The 20001-nt window shown below is 44.9% G+C and overlaps 1 protein-coding gene across 1 annotated transcript in view; it reads right to left on the bottom strand.

Annotated features, from left to right (window-relative positions):
* The window catches only part of LOC110496810 (ephrin type-A receptor 7), a 255051-nt gene that overhangs the window by 102109 nt on the left and 132941 nt on the right, over positions 1–20001 (bottom strand). Inside the window, exon 4 of the mRNA XM_036952654.1 lies at positions 2480–2635. Within this exon, the coding sequence (XP_036808549.1) occupies positions 2480–2635 (156 nt within the window). The remainder of the gene's footprint in view (positions 1–2479; positions 2636–20001) is intronic.

Below are 20001 nucleotides of genomic sequence, written 5' to 3'. Positions count from 1 at the left end.
TTACTACCTACAGTGCCACAGCAGGTTTTATTTTGCCTTTATTTAACCAGGTAAGTCACTGAGAACACATTCTCTTTTACAATAACGACCTGACCAAGATAACAGCGATATACCGTGCAGCAAAGCAGAAAAGTGAGGACGTAACAGACTAGGCACCAGTACATCAGACATCAGTATGAGGGAATGTATTTGAATTCAGCATTAAAACCAGTGGCAACCAATTACTATCTGTAGTCCCATTCTCAAAGTGTAGCCCGCCCCAGAATGGTAGCTACGTGGTGTCATTGCGCTAGCACACATCTGGCTACGACGCCTACGTAATACCTTGATAGGATTGAGATGAGAAAGGGATTATGGGTGATGCATGGGGGGGAGAAGAACAGAGAAAATAAGACTAGCCAAAGCAACTAAAGCTTGCCTGGTCTAGATGAAATGTGTGTGTTTATGACGACAGAACAAAGGAGCCGTAAGTCAGACATGTATAATATGCTGCTCGCCGACCATCTTTATTCACTCATGCGATTTCTAGACAGTCCCTGATCTACGACCACCTCATCTTACGGCGGATTGAGAAATAAAATGGAGGGAAATCTATTAGTTATGGTGAAGTGTAATGCTGTGTGTGTATACTGTGTGTGTATACTGTGTGTGTGTGTGTGTGTATACTGTGTGTGTGCATACTGTGTGTGTGTGTGTGTGTATACTGTGTGTGTGTGTGAGTGTGTGTGTGAGTGTGAGTGTGAGTGTGAGTGTGAGTGTGAGTGTGAGTGTGAGTGTGAGAGAGAGAGAGAGAGAGAGAGAGAGAGAGAGAGAGAGAGAGAGAGAGAGAGAGAGAGAGAGAGAGAGAGAGAGAGAGAGAGAGAGAGAGAGAGAGAGCGAGAGATAAAGGACTGCCTATTAGTTATTTAAGTCAACAGTCATGGCTGGAACAAATGCCTTGTTTACAAACCGCAAATATGAGTCGCCACAGAAAAGGTGGTTCGTGCTCGCGGAATGAGAATCCTCTCTGTTATCAAAAGGTGAAATACGACGGGTGCATCTCAATAGTCCTACATAGCTTCCTCTCTTCACCTGGTAGGAGGTTCTGACAATGGTCAACCACACTCATGCGCACGCAGAACGGTCACTTTCAAGGCCTTGCGCTATTACAAGGCAAAGCCTTTACATTACGCGGGGCTGTAACCGTGCATGTTTCAACACAAGAACGGAACATAAAAGGTACTGGTCCATTAAAGGATATTGATGGTGGTGTGTGTGTGTGTGTGTGTGTGTGTGTGTGTGTGTGTGTGTGTGTGTGAGAAACACTTGTGGGAAAGTGACAATGTACACTATTTCTGTGGTAATAATGAACGTGCAGGTGTAGAGGGGCGATAAACGCGTCAGTGGGTGTATACTCTTTCCGTCTATCATTCCTTCACAACTCTTCTCAGTTCTCCTCCCCCTCTCCATCTGTCTGTCCTCCCATCTGCCTGTCTCCACCTCTCCACACAATAGCTTGGTGGAATCAGGAGATGGTCACAATTACGGGATCAATATTGTAATTAAATGTGGTAATTAAAGAGCTATAAATGCTATCCCCGACTGCCCCTGATCGATATGAAAGCACCGGGAATCAATATCGTGATTAAACCTTCTAATTACAGGGCTATAAAAATAAAAAACTGGAGCTGATCCGAGCCACGAATGAGCACACTCCATTTCTGCCCTCTGTATTTTATTGTCTGGTACACTATAGAGCATATTATTCAAGAAGCTTATTAGGTGGATTAAATCAGGTGGCGTGTGTGTATTTAACCATCAACACTACAGAGGGTTAGATCAATACGGCTGCCCCTGGCGATATGGTATGGAATTGGCCTTGAATGTATGTGCGTCTTTGGAGGGGGGCGTGTGGGGGGAGAGGAGGAGGGGGGGGGGGGGGGGGGGGGGGTGAAAAGAGATTGGGTGACCAAGTGGGGGGGGAAGGCTAGAGGGAAGATTTCGGTTGAGTGGAGGACTGATGGGTGAAGTATGAAGTGAATAGGGAAACGATAGAGGGATAAGGTGAAAGACGGGTGAAGGACAGTGGGATTGGGTTACCTGATGGATGGAGGGATGGGGTAGAGAGAGCGGGAGGGAGAGGGAATAATTAAGTGATGAGGTTAGGGAAGGGGAGGAGGGTTGAAGGGACAAGGTCAGTGGGAGGCATTATGGTCAGAGAGGAAGTGAAGGAGGGAGGGAGAGAGTGAAGGAGAGAGAGAGAGAGAGAGAGAGAGAGAGAGAGAGAGAGAGAGAGAGAGAGAGAGAGAGAGAGAGAGAGAGAGAGAGAGAGAGAGTGAAGGAGAGAGAGAGAGAGAGAGAGAGAGAGAGAGAGAGAGAGAGAGAGAGACACTGAGAAGAGGAATGACAGGGTAACATGGCTAGAGGAGAGGTGATATGACAGAGTGATATAGTCAGATGAAGAGTTGCATAGGAACAGGTGTGTATGAGCGCGTCTTACGGGTGCAGGGGGCGGAGGGGTTGTCCAGGGGGGTCCTGAAGTGATCCTCCTCACACACACACAACACTGATCCTTCCTCCTCAGCCACACTGTTGGCCGGGCACGGAAAACACTCCTGCTGTCTGGATGACATCTTGTACGAGCCAGGGGGACACGCTGAGAAAAAAAGATCAACATAAATATGCATTAAAAACACATTACACAGTATTATTATATCAGTTGGTGTATGTTTTAAAACTGCTGTAACGTGCTGATAATGATTTAGCGGCATGGGGTACATACATTCAAGCTAATTATGTCTTCTGGGAGAGAGAGAGAGTGAGCGAGGACTAGGAGGAAGGAGGGAGGGGGAGAGAGGAGAGAAAGAGGAGAGCATATGAAAGAGCTAGAGCAATTTCAAGAAAGCCAAAGGGGGGGGAGAGAGAGAGAGCGCAGGAGAGAGAGGGAGAGAGAGAGGGAGAGAGAGACACCGATTTTAGAAGGCGATATTTGATGACTCAGCAGAGCTGTAAGGCTGAACACAAACACATGATGTTGAGCCTCTAAGCTGAACATATGGTCAATGGAACTGGACCAGCTAGTCAGTACAGAACCAACACATGCTGTCCAATCTCTCTTCAGGCACCGAGCTGGTCAACCCCTCAACCTTTTTCCCCTTCTCCAATTTACTCTGTCATCTCCTCCCTTCTTTCTCGCGTGTTAACGGCTCCTTATTACACAACTCAACTGTTTAATTTGGGAGTGGGCGCACGGAGAGGGGGAGAGGGAGAGAGCGAGGCAGGGAAAAGAACGGTAGAAAAAGAGATCCGTTAGTACGGGCACGCACACAAACTATTTCCACTCTTTCTCACTGGGGTTCATTTTCCGCTTGCCATGCCAGAGCTCCGAGTGGTAATGTGTATGAAATCAGTTGAGCGCTGCTCTCCCCTCTGTCACCGGGTCCCCAACAACATTTCTACATTATCACCTTCAGCACGCTCTCTCTTCCCATTATGATCACCATCATATTCATCACTGCCGTTCCCTATCCTACTGCTAATGCACTGCGGTTAGATAATACATGAATGTGGCTGTGAAGACAACCCGGCCCCAGCCTCAACGATGTAACCGTGTCTGAGTGGAGGGTAAAGCCTGAATGGTGAATAGATGGTGGGTTTGGGTGTCACACACACACACACACACACACGTAGACGCAACGCACACAATTTAAGACACACATGCCTCGAAGTCACACCGATTAGCCCTTTCAAACTCCCCAAGCTGGGACTGATGTGAAAGCGTGAGTGTGTAGGGCGTAGCGGTGTCTGTAAGAACCTTGTAATCGTCTGTCTAATGTCTTCCATTACACTAACACCGAACAGCCTGCTTTGTAGAGAACCCCTCTTTGGCTACAGTGCTGCAGAGGGCGAAGATAAACATTGCTTCTGAAATGGCTGGATGTAGCTGCTCTGGCCATTTAGCATCTGAAATGGCTGGATGTAGCTGCTCTGGCCATTTAGCATCTGAAATGGCTGGATGTAGCTGCTCTGGCCATTTAGCATCTGAAATGGCTGGATGTAGCTGCTCTGGCCATTTAGCATCTGAAATGGCTGGATGTAGCTGCTCTGGCCATTTAGCATCTGAAATGGCTGGATGTAGCTGCTCTGGCCATTTAGCATCTGAAATGGATGGATGTAGCTGCTCTGGCCATTTAGCATCTGAAATGGATGGATGTAGCTGCTCTGGCCATTTAGCATCTGAAATGGCTGGATGTAGCTGCTCTGGCCATTTAGCATCGTTTAACATAATCTTTCCTCCTTCAGGTTTCTTCGGACTTTATATGGTGGTTGGCAACCAATTTATGGTGCATTACCACTACTGGACTGGAGTGTGGACCTCAGTTCATCTGATGCAGAAAAACTAATCCATGCTTTTGTCACTTCTAGATTAGACTACTACAATGCTCTACTTTCTGGCTACTCAGATAAAGCCCTACATAAACTTCAGTTAGTGCTAAACATGGTTGCTAGAATCTTGAATAGAACCCCAAAAAGTGATCATATTACTCCAGTTCTAACCTGTCTGATTTAAAGGTTTTACTGTTAACCTACAAAGCATTACATGGGCTTGCTCCTACCTCTCTCCCCGATTTGGTCCTGTCGTACATAACTAAGTACACTACGATCATAAGATGCAGGCCTCCTTATTGTCCCTAGAATTTGTAAGCAAACAGCTGGAGGCAGGGCTTTCTCCTATAGAGTTCCATTTTCACAGAATGGTCTGCCCACTGACACAGTCGCCAGGTGTACAGTGTTTCCTCCGACACGTTGGTGCGGCTGGCTTCCGGGTTAAGCGAGCAGTATGTCAAGAAGCAGTGCGGCTTGGCGGGGTCGTGTTTCGGAAGCTGCACTGCTCTCGACCTTCGCCTCTCCTGAGGCTGAACGGGAGTTTCAGAGATGGGACAGGACTGTAACTACCAATTGGATATCACAAAATTGGGAAGAAAAAAGGCCACAAAAAAGATAAAAATGTAATGAAGACTCATCTCTTCAGTAGGTCCCATGATGAAGTGTAGTCTGGCCCAGGGGTCGAAGGTGGGCGGAAAGGCACTGGAGCGACGAACCGCTCTTGCTGTCTCTGCATGGCCGGTTCCCCTCTCTCCACTGGGATTCTCTGCCTCGGACCCTATTACGGGGGCTGAGTCACTGGCTTACTGGTGCTTTTCCATGCCGTCCCTAGGAGGGGTGCGTCACTAGAGTGGGTTGAGTCACTGACGTGATCTTCCTGTCCGGGTTGGCACCCCCTCGGGTTCGTGCCATGGGGGAGATCTTCGTGGGCTATACTCAGCCTTGTCGCAGTGTAGTAAGTGGTGTGCGGATATCCCTCTAGTGGTGTGGGGGTTATAACCTCCCTGGTTGGCCCTGTCCGGGGGTATCGTCGGACGGGGCCACAGTGTCTCCCGACCCATCCTGTCTCAGCCTCCAGTATCTATGCTGCAATAGTTTGTGTTAGGGGGCTAGAGTCAGTCTGTTATATCTGGTGTAATTCTCCTGTCTTATCCGGTGTCCTGTGTGAATTTAAGTATGCTCCCTCTAATTCTCTCTCTTTCCCGGAGGACCTGAACCCTAAAACCATGCCTCAGGACTACCTGGCCTGCTGACTCCTGGCTGTCCCCAGTCTACCTGGTCGTGCTGCTGCTCCAGTTTCAACTGTTCTCCCTGCTTCGTGTGAGAGCGAGCGAGCGATTCGAGAGAGACCGAGAGAGATTCGAGAGAGCTACAGCAGAGCCTGGACCTGCTAGAGCAGTACAGTCAGACCTCGGCCCGGCAGTAAACCCCCAAAAGATCCAGATCTCAGGGAATTAGACCAAAGTTCTCAATTGGTTCACAAAACCTGTTCTACTAACACACTGAAGCCTCAAGACCAGAGCATCCAATCAATCAGAATAAAACAAATTACATTGCTTATTGGAAAACCAGCACAAAGCAAAATGCAGTGCTATCTGTCCCACCATTGCAAACTATTTGACCATGGTTACTGATCAAAACCTTAGAAAAACCTTGACAAAGTACAGGCTCAGTGAGCACAGCATTGCCATTGAGAAGGGTAGAGACAGGAAAACCTGTCTCCCTGTAGAGGAAAGGCTGTGCAACCACTGCACAACAGCAGAACCTGAGACGGAGCTATATTTCCTGACAAAATGTAAAAATATGTCATTTGCCCAAATTTGAAACCCTTATTCAAGGTTTCAAAGACCTCTGGTGAGAGTAGGCTACCCGTCCTGTTGGGGGAGAACGCAGAGAGCTGTGGGTTGGCAGCGCACTACATTGTTGCCTGCCATAAGTTGAGGGACAGTGTCTGACAGGCCAATCAACCTGCACATGTCCTCTACTGTATGCTTATTTTGACCCTTGGTTATTGTTGTCTTGATGACAACTTTGATTCTTATTATTTTAATATTGTAAATATCCAAAGTAAGCGTTGGCAATATGAATATTGTTATGTCATGCCAATAAAGAAAATTGAATAGAAAAATTGAGAGAGAGAGAGAGAGAGAGAGAGAGAGAGAGAGAGAGAGAGAGAGAGGGAAAGAGAACATGAAAGAGAGAAAGAGGAAAGAGAGAGAGAGGGAAAGAGGGAGAGAGAGAGAGAAACGGCACACAGCTGGGCCAGAACAGCTGGCTGCCCAACTTATCAATTTGTCCTGCGTGCTGTGCAAGAAGCTTGATTAACCGGGACATGGAAAGTCTATCTACCACACACACACACACACCTCCTCAAGGTGTAATAACACTGATGTATAACGGTGGGTCGTGCCAAGTCCCTCTAGGGGAGAAGAGAAGACGCAGCACAGCACACAGGGAGGAGGAATAGAGAGAGCCCTCGGCTAACAGCACGTAAGCACAGGGAAAGATCAAAAGGAAAGAGAAGTGAGGGAAAAGGGGTCATGCACAGCTCAAGCAGAGAGAACGAGTGGGAGAGAGGTAGAGAGTGAGTCGTCAGCACACCAGGATAGAGAGAGAAAGATCATTCTGTTTCCTGAAGTTGTAATAATACAGGCACTGTAACGCTGAGCTCTGCCAACTGCCTGGTGGCTAAATATACAGATACTGTCTAGTGAAGAGAAAGAGATGCTTAGCAGCATCTACAATGCCAGTAGTGGAGGATGTTATGGAGGAGGCAGTCACACAGAGGGAGCGGTAGAGGGGTCAAACGCACACCCACACACACCACTGTATTCACATTGCTGTCAATACTCCTGGACGGGTTGGCACTGGTGTCCATTTTCCAAGCCGTTAGCAAGGAGCCCTTGGACTGTACACTGTGTAGTGGTCCTCTGTCGCTCAGTTGGTAGAGCAAGGCGCTTGCAACGCCAGGATAGTGGGCTTGATTCCCGGGACCACCCGTAGGTCAAATGTATGCACGCCTGACTAAGTCGCTTTGGATTAAAAGCGCCAAGCTAAACGGCATATATTATTCCAAGCTGTTTGCTAATGCTAAGTCAAAATGTGGCTGCCTACACACACCACGCAAAACAAAACAGAATCATTCGATGGGTGACAAATACACACAAAAAAAGAGCAACCATATTTATGGTTTTTATGTTTGGTTTCAGGTGAATAGCTTTACAAATGCCCTGTCTTTCACATTTCAGTGCTCCCCCCTCACCCCGTCTCCCCTCCCCCCTCTTATCTTTCTCTCCCTCACTCTCGCTCTCATTGCACATTAATAAATCATGAAGCACTTAATACAGTAAATGCGAGCAATGAATTGTTTCTGTGCCTTTCTGACAGGAGGTATTAATGAATATTAATGAGGCTAAAAGAGGTTTGCTTTGCATACGCACACACGCCAAGACACACACACACACACACCCAAGCGATACACACACACCAAATGGCCGTCATTATTTCAGGCCATCATTTTGCTCTGTCTTATATTCAAATGTCAGGGTTAGATTTGCAGGCGGAAGGAGGGATGGAGGGAGAGAGGGGGGTGGAATCAATAATTTATGGCCCCATATTCAGATTACTTGCTCTCTGCTGCTAATGCTAATTGATGAATGGGATAAATCACCATTCCGGGGGGAGGAAGAGGGACATTTTAAAGGTCCTGGGGATCAAACAGACAGATGGCTGGGGAGGAATGACTGATCACAGTCACACCTAGTGCTAATGGAGGGGACATGCTAGATGTAGCACTGTACAATGACCGCGGCCACGCATAACCCAACCTACAGTCTGGCTGTCACCGGGACAACGAGCGAAAGCCGCCATGTTCTCAGCACAAACCGGCGGCTACAACACAGCAGATCTCTAAAGCCGCAACGATGACGTCGCAAACCGTGCTACGTCATCCACACGAGCAGCACCTTCCCAATCAAACGATGACGTCACAAACCGTGTTACGTCATCCACACGAGCAGCACCTTCCCAATCAAACGATGACGTCGCAAACCGTGTTACGTCATCCACACGAGCAGCACCTTCCCAATCAAAGAGGATGGCTGCTGAAAGACATCATCATGGTAATCAAAGGCCTTTCCAAACAGCCTGGGGGAGGGAGGGGGGGGGGGGGGGAAGAGAGACCTATTGCCACAAGAAAAGGTCAACCCGTGAAGAACAAACACTATTGTAAATACAACCCATATTTATGCTTATTTATTTTCCCTTTTGTACTTTAACCATTTGTACATCGTTACAACACTGTGTGTGTGTGTGTTTATATATATATATATATATATATATATATATATATATATATATATATACACACACATATATAAATAAAAATATGACATTTGTAATGTCTTAATTCTTTTGAAACTTCTGTATGTGTAATGTTCATTTTTATTGTTTATTATCTACCTCACTTGCTTTGGCAATGTTAACATATGTTTCCCATGCCAATAAAGCCCCTTGAATTGATATCTATCTATCTATCTATCTATCTATCTATCTATCTATCTATCTATCTATCTATCTATCTATCTATCTATCGCGAGCGAGAGCACACACAAACACACACACACACACAGGTTCTGAAGGGAGATGCCGTTTACAAAGTTTAAGACTCCTACTTATACCTCCTCTCCCAGACTCCTCTCGTTTCTCTCCTCCCTACCTCCGCTCTAACTCACCTCCCCCACCTCTCATCTCAGTCTTTACGCTACTCTACTTTGATGACACAAACTAAGTCCAGGAGAGATACTTAGTGTAAAGAGACAGATCTAGATGAAAATCTTTCAGGAGATGTCTCCCACAGACACCTACACCGTATACAACCCCCCTCTGACTGGTACAGTGGAAAGACAATGGCTCTGCCACACCTCATGTCCCTGTGAGAATGACCTTAATACCAGTAGACAGACTTTTTGCTCTCGGAGCCGAATTGAACATGAAAGGCTTTTAAAAACAGCCACACGTTTGTTAAATCACTGGCATTAATCAATTGTGCAACACCATACGCATATGTGATATGATTCATTTGACAAAAACAACATCTATACAACCACACGTGGATACAATGCATTTAAAAATCATAGAGGATAAAACTAAAAAAAAGCATAGAAACGCATTTCCATTGTGGTCCTCTTGTTAACAAAATACATAAATACATAATTCATCAATGAACAACAAATGAAAGGTGGAAAATGAATGGAGTTGAGGCAGTTTGGTAAAGTCAGTATGGCTTGAGAGGAGGGTGCGTTGATGGTACAGTACAGCCAGGGAGAAAGCCAGTCTGTCGGACAAGCCAGGAGCTTCTTCAGAGGCTCGTGGCTTTGTCCGATGTTCTCAGTTCCTTGGTAGGTAGCCGATCCTCCGTAGGTCGCCTCTCCTCCATTCCTCCGTAGGTAGCCGATCCTCCGTAAGGTAGCCTCTCCTCCGTAAGGTAGCCTCTCCTCCGTAAGGTAGCCTCTCCTCCGTTCCTCCATCGGTAGCCGATCCTCCGTAAGGTAGGCCGATCCTCCGTAAGGTAGCCGATCCTCCGTAAGGTAGCCGATCCTCCGTAAGGTAGCCGATCCTCCGTAAGGTAGCCGATCCTCCGTAAGGTAGCCGATCCTCCGTAAGGTAGCCGATCCTCCGTAAGGTAGCCGATCCTCCGTAAGGTAGCCGATCCTCCGTAAGGTAGCCGATCCTCCGTAAGGTAGCCGATCCTCCGTAAGGTAGCCGATCTTCCATAAGGTAGCCGATCTTCCATAAGGTAGCCGATCCTCCGTCGCCAACAGTGTAGAACCCACCTGGGTGATGCTTCGGCTGCAGTAAAGCGGCAGAAAATCAACCACACGTTAGCAGTGATCAGGAACAGTCCCTCTGCCTCTCGGACATCTCAGACACTGCAGTCTCCACCTTCTAACCCGCAGGTGAAACAAAAAAGCCGGAGCTGCTGCTGCGTTACATTAGCCATCCCGCTAGCCAGGAAAGGCAAACAAACGGACTGAACGTCGTAACTTTGACATTGAAGACCACAATATTTATCTGAACAAAACAGATATCAAAAATAAAAAGCTCATTATATATTTTTTAAACACTTACAAATGCTTAAATATTTACAAAATGTACATGTACATGTCTGCCTAGGTGACCTCACAGCACCATGCCAACCACAGAACTCTGTTCATTTAAGCAATAATGCCCAAGGAGGTGTGGTATATTGGCCATATACCACAAACCTCCGAGGTGCTCTATTGCTATTATAAACTAGTTACCAATGCAATTAGAGCAGTAAAAATAAAGGTTTTGTCATACCCGTGATATACGGTCTGATATACCGTGGCTGTAAGCCAATCAGCATTCAGGGCTCGAACCACCCAGTTTATAATATGAAGCAGAATTGTGGCTTTGGACAAAACACATCAAAGGCTAGAATAAACACTGAGAAAAGTTTCAAATCGGATGTTGATGAGAGATAGATCTCGCTAGACATAATCTACTAATGTAAATCCACCCACTCAGTCGCTCTCCCTCCCTTTGTCACAGCCTCCTCTATGCCTCACACTTTCTTCCTCCCACTACCCCCCCGTCTCTCATTTCCCTGGGCTTATCTGCGTGTGGTGGAACAATGGGATGATGGCAGACGAGGGCTTCAATTACAGGATATTACACCGCTCTTCTTTCTCCTCTCATCCCTCTCTCCATCCTAATCACACTAAACAATTACCGGGGCCTTCAGTATAAAGAGGGATGCACTCATTTTGGTTCTCTCACCCCCTCTCTCTCTCAAACTTTCCATCAGTCCTTATCATGCTCTTAATCTCTCGCTTTACCTTTTCCCACCCCCTCTCCATCTCGCTTTCTCTCCCCATCTTGCCCTTTCCCTCTTTCCAACTCTCCATCTTTCTGTATAGCATTCCTCATCAGTACCAGTCATTGTTGGCTACAGCCCCAGCCATCCCATGCAGTCCCCGCTCACTGAAGGGCTCTTTGTGATATCCCCCTCTCCCCTCTCCCCTCGACCTTCATTCAACGTTCCATTCATCTATTGCTTTCCAGACCCATCTTTCCCTTGCTTCTACTCCTCCATCCCTCAGTCTAACTCAGTCCCTTCATTGGATTAGAGATCATCAAGAGAGCTCCATGTTCTTATGAACAGAGTCCTGGACTGCACATCTTAGCTAAATGGCTCTGCCCCCCCCCCCCCCCCCCCCCCTCTACGCTCCATTCATTTGTTCATGCCTCCCTCATCCATCTATCAGTTTCCCATTTTAAAGCATCTTTTCATTTGATAAGTGTTCTTATCTATCCATGTAGCAGAGGTCCCTGCCGTCTTTGGGCCGAGTCAATGTGTGTGCGTCATTCAATATTTTCCCTTCATCTTTCCCTACATCAGATCTAGCCTTGTGTCTGAGGAGGGATTGGCTATGACATCTCCGGGGTGTGTTTGTGTCCCGTCTCTCTGATGGATTGCTTCCATTTAGCCTGGCAGCCGGGCCATTTGTTTCACATTCTCAACCAAGTCTGATCACGCACACACACTTCCTCACTACTTACGCCATTCTCACACACACACACACACACACACACACACACACACACACACACACACACACACACACACACAAATGTGCGCCAAAACCAAATCAGAGTTGCAGTAGCCCTATATGCAAATAGACCATTGCCATATATGGATCTGTACCATTTACTTTTAACTGGACTGTGTTTACAGCATGAGCGGTCGTGAGTAGATGCGCTTGTTTTGAGATCAAAGCGAGAGCTGCATGTAGCCACGTGTGCACATGTAGTTCATATCCTTTACTATTTAGTGAGTTATTAGCCTAGTTATAGATCATTTGTAGTCGGCAATAGGGGAGTGATTGCTTCCTACAAGAGCACAAAACGTGTACATTTCTAGCCATCTTTAAAAAGAGAGTCAGGTAAAGAGCACGTTTGTCTTAAAGGGGAAGTGTTGTAATAGACACAGAGGGCAAGATGGGCACAGTGTGCAGCAGCAACCCTAGAACCCTGTGTCTGTGTGTGTGTACCTTTATGTGTGTGTGTGTGTGTGTGAGACACAGCAGGGAGGCAGGTCTCAGTCATTTACATGGCAATTTCAGGTTGAGCGCCTGCGAAATGAGATCCAATCGGAGATGCTCTTTTTGACAGAAGCTCTGCCATATGTGTCTGTGTGTGTGTGTGTTGGTCTAGCTCCAGCCCATCAAATATGTTGACTAAAAATACTATTGCTGAGATTGAAGATGGGCCAGGCAAAGACGAAGCCCATCGATTTGTCTCACAGAGGAAGATTATGCACGCTGCTGTAAGTGAAGCCCCACTTCTCGTGATTTCCAACGGCAATATCCAATGTCATCCACCGGCCTTGTTGTTGCACATAACACATACGAGGGAGTAGCATGTCTACGCCTTGAGCAATAGTTGAGAAGGATGGAGTCGTACGGGGAATGTTTGACTCGAGGAAAACTTGAGAGAAAAATTAAACAAAAAGAACACACTGAAGGAAGGAAATTGTAAAAACTTAAAACCCAGCAAAGCGTACCTCAAGACCACAGCCGTAATACAATGAGACGCGCTACCTCCCAGTTGACATTCTCAAATATTCAATAATATATGCAAATGGCGTCGCTTGTATTCACGCCGCGGAAAGCATTATGAAAAAGTGTGCACACACACACACACACACACACACACACACACACACACACACTCGCCCATCTCGCTTTCTTACGCACCAACCCCAGTCGAACAGACCCGCTTTAAAGCTGTCGATTCCTAATGAGCTCCGAGAGGATAAAACAGAAGCTAAAATGTATCATTATTTCAAACGGACCAGTTTCTTTAAGCCCGTGACCCAGAAACGGCCCCAAACATTGACAAATGGATTCCACGACAAACGACGAGACCGGGAGATGGAAGCTTCTGACCCTGATTGGACAGGTTTCCAGGGCAGGGTAATTGATTCAAGGATAAGGTGAGAAGAGGACAGCCTTGAAAGTGTGCTGTGACACTTTCAGTTCTAAGAGTACAGACGACGCAGGTTCAGATTCACGACCATCATACCCATCAGGACCTCCTCCAAAAGGAGAAAAAACGAAAACACAATAGCATAGAAATAAAAGAGTATGTCTGATCTGGCTAAGTATGTTGGTTAACGGACACCGTTTATCAAGGACTGGAGAATAGAGCAGGCAGCTTTACATTGTTTCTTTGTTGGAATAACCAAACATCTTTTTATTGATCCCGCCCAAAAATTAATTAGGGGGGGGGGGGGGGGGGGGGTCAGTCAGCTTTAATATTGCAATTACGTCTGGAAGCTCTAAATCGGTCTTTAGCCAGGTTGAATGTGCAGTGGGGCAGACAGACACAGTGCATGTAATAATCGTAGCAGTATTAGTAGTAGACGTAGTGATTCCACATCGTATGGGCTGTGGGCCTCGTGGTCTGTCTGTCAGTTAGTCTTTGTGAAGATCAATGGAGAGGAGGTCAGGGATTATCACAGCTCTGGAGCTGAGGGAAGAGATCTGTGAATAAGTAATTTAGAGTGTGTGTGTGTGTGTGTGTGTGTGTGTCTCTCAGAGTGTGTAAACACTTTATCTTAAAGGTCAAAAGGCTAGTAGTACACACAGGGCCAGGCTAACATATGGACAGAGGTCTTCTCGGTCGGCGAGATGCTACCGTCTCCCCTGAGTGCACTCAAGTTCACCTTTGACCTACATAGACCAGGGATGTAAGGACGCCCACAAGTGACTCGCATAATGTGTCATTACTACTTCAACCAACACCGACCCTCCCACACGCACACACTTTGCCCTCCCTTTCAGCATGACAACACCCTAACATGAATGAGCCCTTGCCCAGCTGTCTCGCTCGCTCACTCACACACACACACACACTTAACGTGGTTTGTCAGGCCCGCTGTTTGAATAAAAATAGGCCCAAAACACAATCAGGGGCCGCAATTAAGCTGTGAAGGTAAAACACAGCTGCCTTTATTGTGTTATTAACAAACTCTTCTTTCATTAATTTCCTCTCCTTCTTTCCATTTATTCCTTAGCAGCCTGTCTGCCTTTTAATTAAGACACACAAGATGGCGTCGGGAGGAGTGTGCAGAAGTCAAGCGATTAAGAGAGAGAAAAAGAGGGGAAAAGAAAAAAGAGGGGAGGGAAGTAGGATGGAGGGAGGGAGAGGGGAAAAGGGAGAGGTAGGGGAAAAAATGAAGTCAAGCATTTAAGAGAAAAGGAGATGACGAAGGAGGAGGGATAAAGCAGGGGAGGAGCAGGGGGACCATGTTGGAGAGGAGAGAAGGGTCAACAGAGAAGATGTTATTTCCTCTACATGTGCTGAATAACACCATCTCTTATACTCAAACAACCTTCTCTTGAATTTTTTTATTTACGACTACACTGAAAACCCAGCATTTTATCAGCAAATTATCATTCGGCAAATGAGAATGGTATGTTATGTCAGATCTGGTGTTCATTAGGGCTGGGAATTGCCAGGAACCTCACAATATCATATTATCATGATACTTAGGTACGATGTGCAATGTGATTCTCATGATTGTACTGTATTCCAAACAGATTTCTCACCATATGTCTGTTGCAGAGGGACAAGAGAGAGCCATGAGAAAAACTAGCTTAGATCCTGTTTGGTTCTGAACAAACAGCGTAAAACTCACTAGTCAAAGCTAAAACCAAGTTTATTCACCCACTGGGTCAAACAGCTGCATAAGACAAAGACATGTTTGCACAGGCACATATATTTATACCCTCCTTCTAGTTCGGCGTCTCCTCCAAGCACCGCTAGACAGCCAATACATCTCTGTTGCTAGGTAGGAACTTAAGTGGTGACTGCTCCTTCTCACTGCATCTGACCTGACCTCGGCCCACATTACTCACTCCTCCCTAATCCACGGCTATCCAACCTCATCATCGGCTGAAACCGGACTGGTTACTCTTTGCATCTCTCCATAAGGATACATGAGATTTGACAATAAGATTCGATAGAATGTAAACTTTCTAAACTCAGTAGATTTCCATACATCCAGCTCTAATATGGTAACATGAATCATTTCCATACATCCAGCTCTAATATGGTAACATTAATAATTTCCATACACCCAGCTCTAATATGGTAACATGACTCATTTCCATACACCCAGCTCTAATATGGTAACATGAATCATTTCCATACATCCAGCTCTAATATGGTAACATGAATCATTTCCATACACCCAGCTCTAATATGGTAACATGAATCATTTCCATACACCCAGCTCTAATATGGTAACATGAATCATTTCCATACATCCAGCTCTAATATGGTAACATGAATCATTTCCATACATCCAGCTCTAATATGGTAACATGAATCATTTCCATACACCCAGCTCTAATATGGTAACATGAATCATTTCCATACATCCAGCTCTAATATGGTAACATGAATCATTTCCATACATCCAGCTCTAATATGGTAACATGAATCATTTCCATACATCCAGCTCTAATATGGTAACATGAATCATTTCCATACACCCAGCTCTAATATGGTAACATGAATCATTTCCATACACCCAGCTCTAATATGGTAACATGAATCATTTCCATACATCCAGCTCTAATATGGTAACATGAATCATTTCCATACATCCAGCTCTAATATGGTAACATGAATCATTTCCATACATCCAGCTCTAATATGGTAACATGAATCATTTCCATACACCCAGCTCTAATATGGTAACATGAATAATTTCCATACACCCAGCTCTAATATGGTAACATGAATCATTTCCATACACCCAGCTCTAATATGGTAACATGAATAATTTCCATACACCCAGCTCTAATATGGTAACATGAATCATTTCCATACATCGAGCTCTAATATGGTAACATGAATCATTTCCATACATCCAGCTCTAATATGGTAACATGAATCATTTCCATACACCCAGCTCTAATATGGTAACATGAATCATTTCCATACACCCAGCTCTAATATGGTAACATGAATCATTTCCATACACCCAGCTCTAATATGGTAACATGAATCATTTCCATACACCCAGCTCTAATATGGTAACATGAATCATTTCCATACATCCAGCTCTAATATGGTAACATGAATCATTTCCATACATCCAGCTCTAATATGGTAACATGAATCATTTCCATACATCCAGCTCTAATATGGTAACATGAATCATTTCCATACACCCAGCTCTAATATGGTAACATGAATCATTTCCATACACCCAGCTCTAATATGGTAACATGAATAATTTCCATACACCCAGCTCTAATATGGTAACATGAATAATTTCCATACACCCAGCTCTAATATGGTAACATGAATAATTTCCATACATCCAGCTCTAATATGGTAACATGAATAATTTCCATACACCCAGCTCTAATATGGTAACATGACTCATTTCCATACACCCAGCTCTAATATGGTAACATGAATCATTTCCATACATCCAGCTCTAATATGGTAACATGAATCATTTCCATACACCCAGCTCTAATATGGTAACATGAATCATTTCCATACACCCAGCTCTAATATGGTAACATGAATCATTTCCATACATCCAGCTCTAATATGGTAACATGAATCATTTCCATACATCCAGCTCTAATATGGTAACATGAATCATTTCCATACATCCAGCTCTAATATGGTAACATGAATCATTTCCATACACCCAGCTCTAATATGGTAACATGAATCATTTCCATACACCCAGCTCTAATATGGTAACATGAATCATTTCCATACACCCAGCTCTAATATGGTAACATGAATCATTTCCATACACCCAGCTCTAATATGGTAACATGAATAATTTCCATACATCCAGCTCTAATATGGTAACATGAATAATTTCCATACACCCAGCTCTAATATGGTAACATGAATAATTTCCATACACCCAGCTCTAATATGGTAACATGAATCATTTCCATACATCCAGCTCTAATATGGTAACATGAATCATTTCCATACACCCAGCTCTAATATGGTAACATGAATAATTTCCATACACCCAGCTCTAATATGGTAACATGAATCATTTCCATACATCGAGCTCTAATATGGTAACATGAATCATTTCCATACATCCAGCTCTAATATGGTAACATGAATCATTTCCATACACCCAGCTCTAATATGGTAACATGAATCATTTCCATACACCCAGCTCTAATATGGTAACATGAATCATTTCCATACACCCAGCTCTAATATGGTAACATGAATCATTTCCATACACCCAGCTCTAATATGGTAACATGAATCATTTCCATACATCCAGCTCTAATATGGTAACATGAATCATTTCCATACACCCAGCTCTAATATGGTAACATGAATCATTTCCATACACCCAGCTCTAATATGGTAACATGAATAATTTCCATACATCCAGCTCTAATATGGTAACATGAATCATTTCCATACACCCAGCTCTAATATGGTAACATGAATAAGGATACTTCAAGTTAGAATCCAACAATCATGGAAATAAGTGCTGAAAACTAATCGTCTCCCTGTTTAAAAAGAACATGGGAGAACAAGCTACGAACAAAACAATATACCGATATGTAACGGTGTCAATCCCCCCCCCCCCAATCACTAGTATTTGTGTCCCCTCTCACCGTCTCTCCTCCATTAGGGCGATGGACCAGACGTTTTAGCCTATGGAGTAAAGCGAATCAGATATGACTCCTGCTGTAAGTGATACAAGTAGCACTACTCAGACCAGAGCAGGTGGTCCCAGACAGACCGCCAGACTGGCTTTAATAAAGAGTCATGGAGGCTAGAAAAGCATGTACCAGGAAGTGAAACTGTCGGAGCTCGACTGAAATAGGTGCCGGTACTCTTTGTAAATTAGGCACAGGAACTCAAGCAGTAGAACATTTGAGGCGCTGGTACTCAGTTCCGATGAGCACAGAGTGAAACTAGTCCAAATCAGGCTGGACACATACTTTAGACCAGTCACAGTCAGCAAACTGTTTCAAATGATTTTATCTTCAAGGACGGGCCATAAAAATAAAACACCAGATTGTAAAACTGAGCTGGAATGAAAATAATTACCAGAATGTGCAAAAAAAAAAAATACAATCAAAATCAAAGAAAAAATTGTGCAAACCGTACACTCTCCAAACCAACTCTTCAAATGATGTATAAAAAGTGTAGAGGTCAGCGGCGGTTCACACACTCTATCCATATTGTTCTAGTTGTGTGGGTGTTTGTGTCGATTTCTTCATCCCCCAGAGCGGTTTCTGAATCTCTCAATTCACCTCTGTCTCTCGCTCCCTCTGGGCTAAACTTCAGTCCTCTTTGAGCACTCCATCGCTCCGAGCAAGGCTGCTTAGTACCTCAGAAAAAAAGAATCCCTCTTTACTTTTCAATCCACATCGGGAGGATCACTAACTGGCAAGAAGAGAACAGTGATTGTGCAGACGTTGTATTCAACTTCTGTACACCACATGCAGTATTGATCGCAGGTGGTTCAACATGGGTTATTGCACTTCTAAACTTAACACTAGTTGAGAATTCGAGGAAACGTTTGGGTATTGTAGCAGCCTCTGTGGTAGAAGAAGCTGTTGATGAATTTATCACCCACAACGGGTGTTTGAGAAACTGTAATTAAGGTCTTTCTATTGAATTTTTAAGAAAACAGATGTTTTTTAACTGCTGCTTTGTGGAATGATACACTACATGACCAAAAGTATGTGGGGACACCTGCTCGTAGAACATCTCATTCCAAAATCATGGGCTTTCATAGAGTTGATTCCCCCTTTGCTGCTTCTGGGAAGGCTTTCCACTAGATGTTGGAACATTGCTGCGGGGACTTTGCTTCCATTCAGCCACAACAACATTAGTGAGGTCGGGCACTGAAGGTGGGCGATTAGGCTCGCAGGTGTCGTTCCAATATCTGGGGCGGCAGGTAGCCTAGTGGTTAAAGTGTTGGGCCAGTTACCGAAAGAGTTGGGGTTGAGGTCAGGGCTCTGTTCTTCCACATCGATCTTGACAAACCACTTCTGTACGGATGTCTTGTGCATGGGGGCATTGTCAAGCTGAAACAGGAAAGGGCCTTCCCCAAACTGTTGCCACAAAGTAGGAAGCACAGAATCATCTAGAATGTCATTGAATGCTGTAGTGTTCCCATCACTGGAACTAAGGGACTCAAACCATGAAAAACAGCCCCAGACCATTATTCCTCCTCCACCAAACTTTACAGTTGACACAGTGAATTGGGTGGCGTTCTCCTGGCATCCACCAAATCCAGATTCGTACATCAGACTGCCAGATAGTGTAAAGTGATTGATCACTCCAAAGTCCAATGGCGGTGAGCTTTACACCACTCATGGTGATCTTAGGCTTGTGTGCGCATGGTGATCTTAGGCTTGTGTGTGTGCTTGTGTGCTCAGCCATGGGAGCTTCATGAAATGGATTTCCAACGAACAGTTCTTGTGTTGACGTTAGTGAGTGTTGATACCGCGGACAGACGATTTGTACGTATTTCTTGCTTCAGCACTCGGTCAAGTTCTATGAGCTTGTGTGGCCTAC

Source organism: Oncorhynchus mykiss, chromosome 18 (genome assembly GCF_013265735.2).
Source record: "Oncorhynchus mykiss isolate Arlee chromosome 18, USDA_OmykA_1.1, whole genome shotgun sequence".
NCBI lineage: Eukaryota > Metazoa > Chordata > Actinopteri > Salmoniformes > Salmonidae > Oncorhynchus > Oncorhynchus mykiss.
Note: the sequence above shows the minus strand (reverse complement) of the source record. Positions and strands in the feature narration are given on the sequence as shown.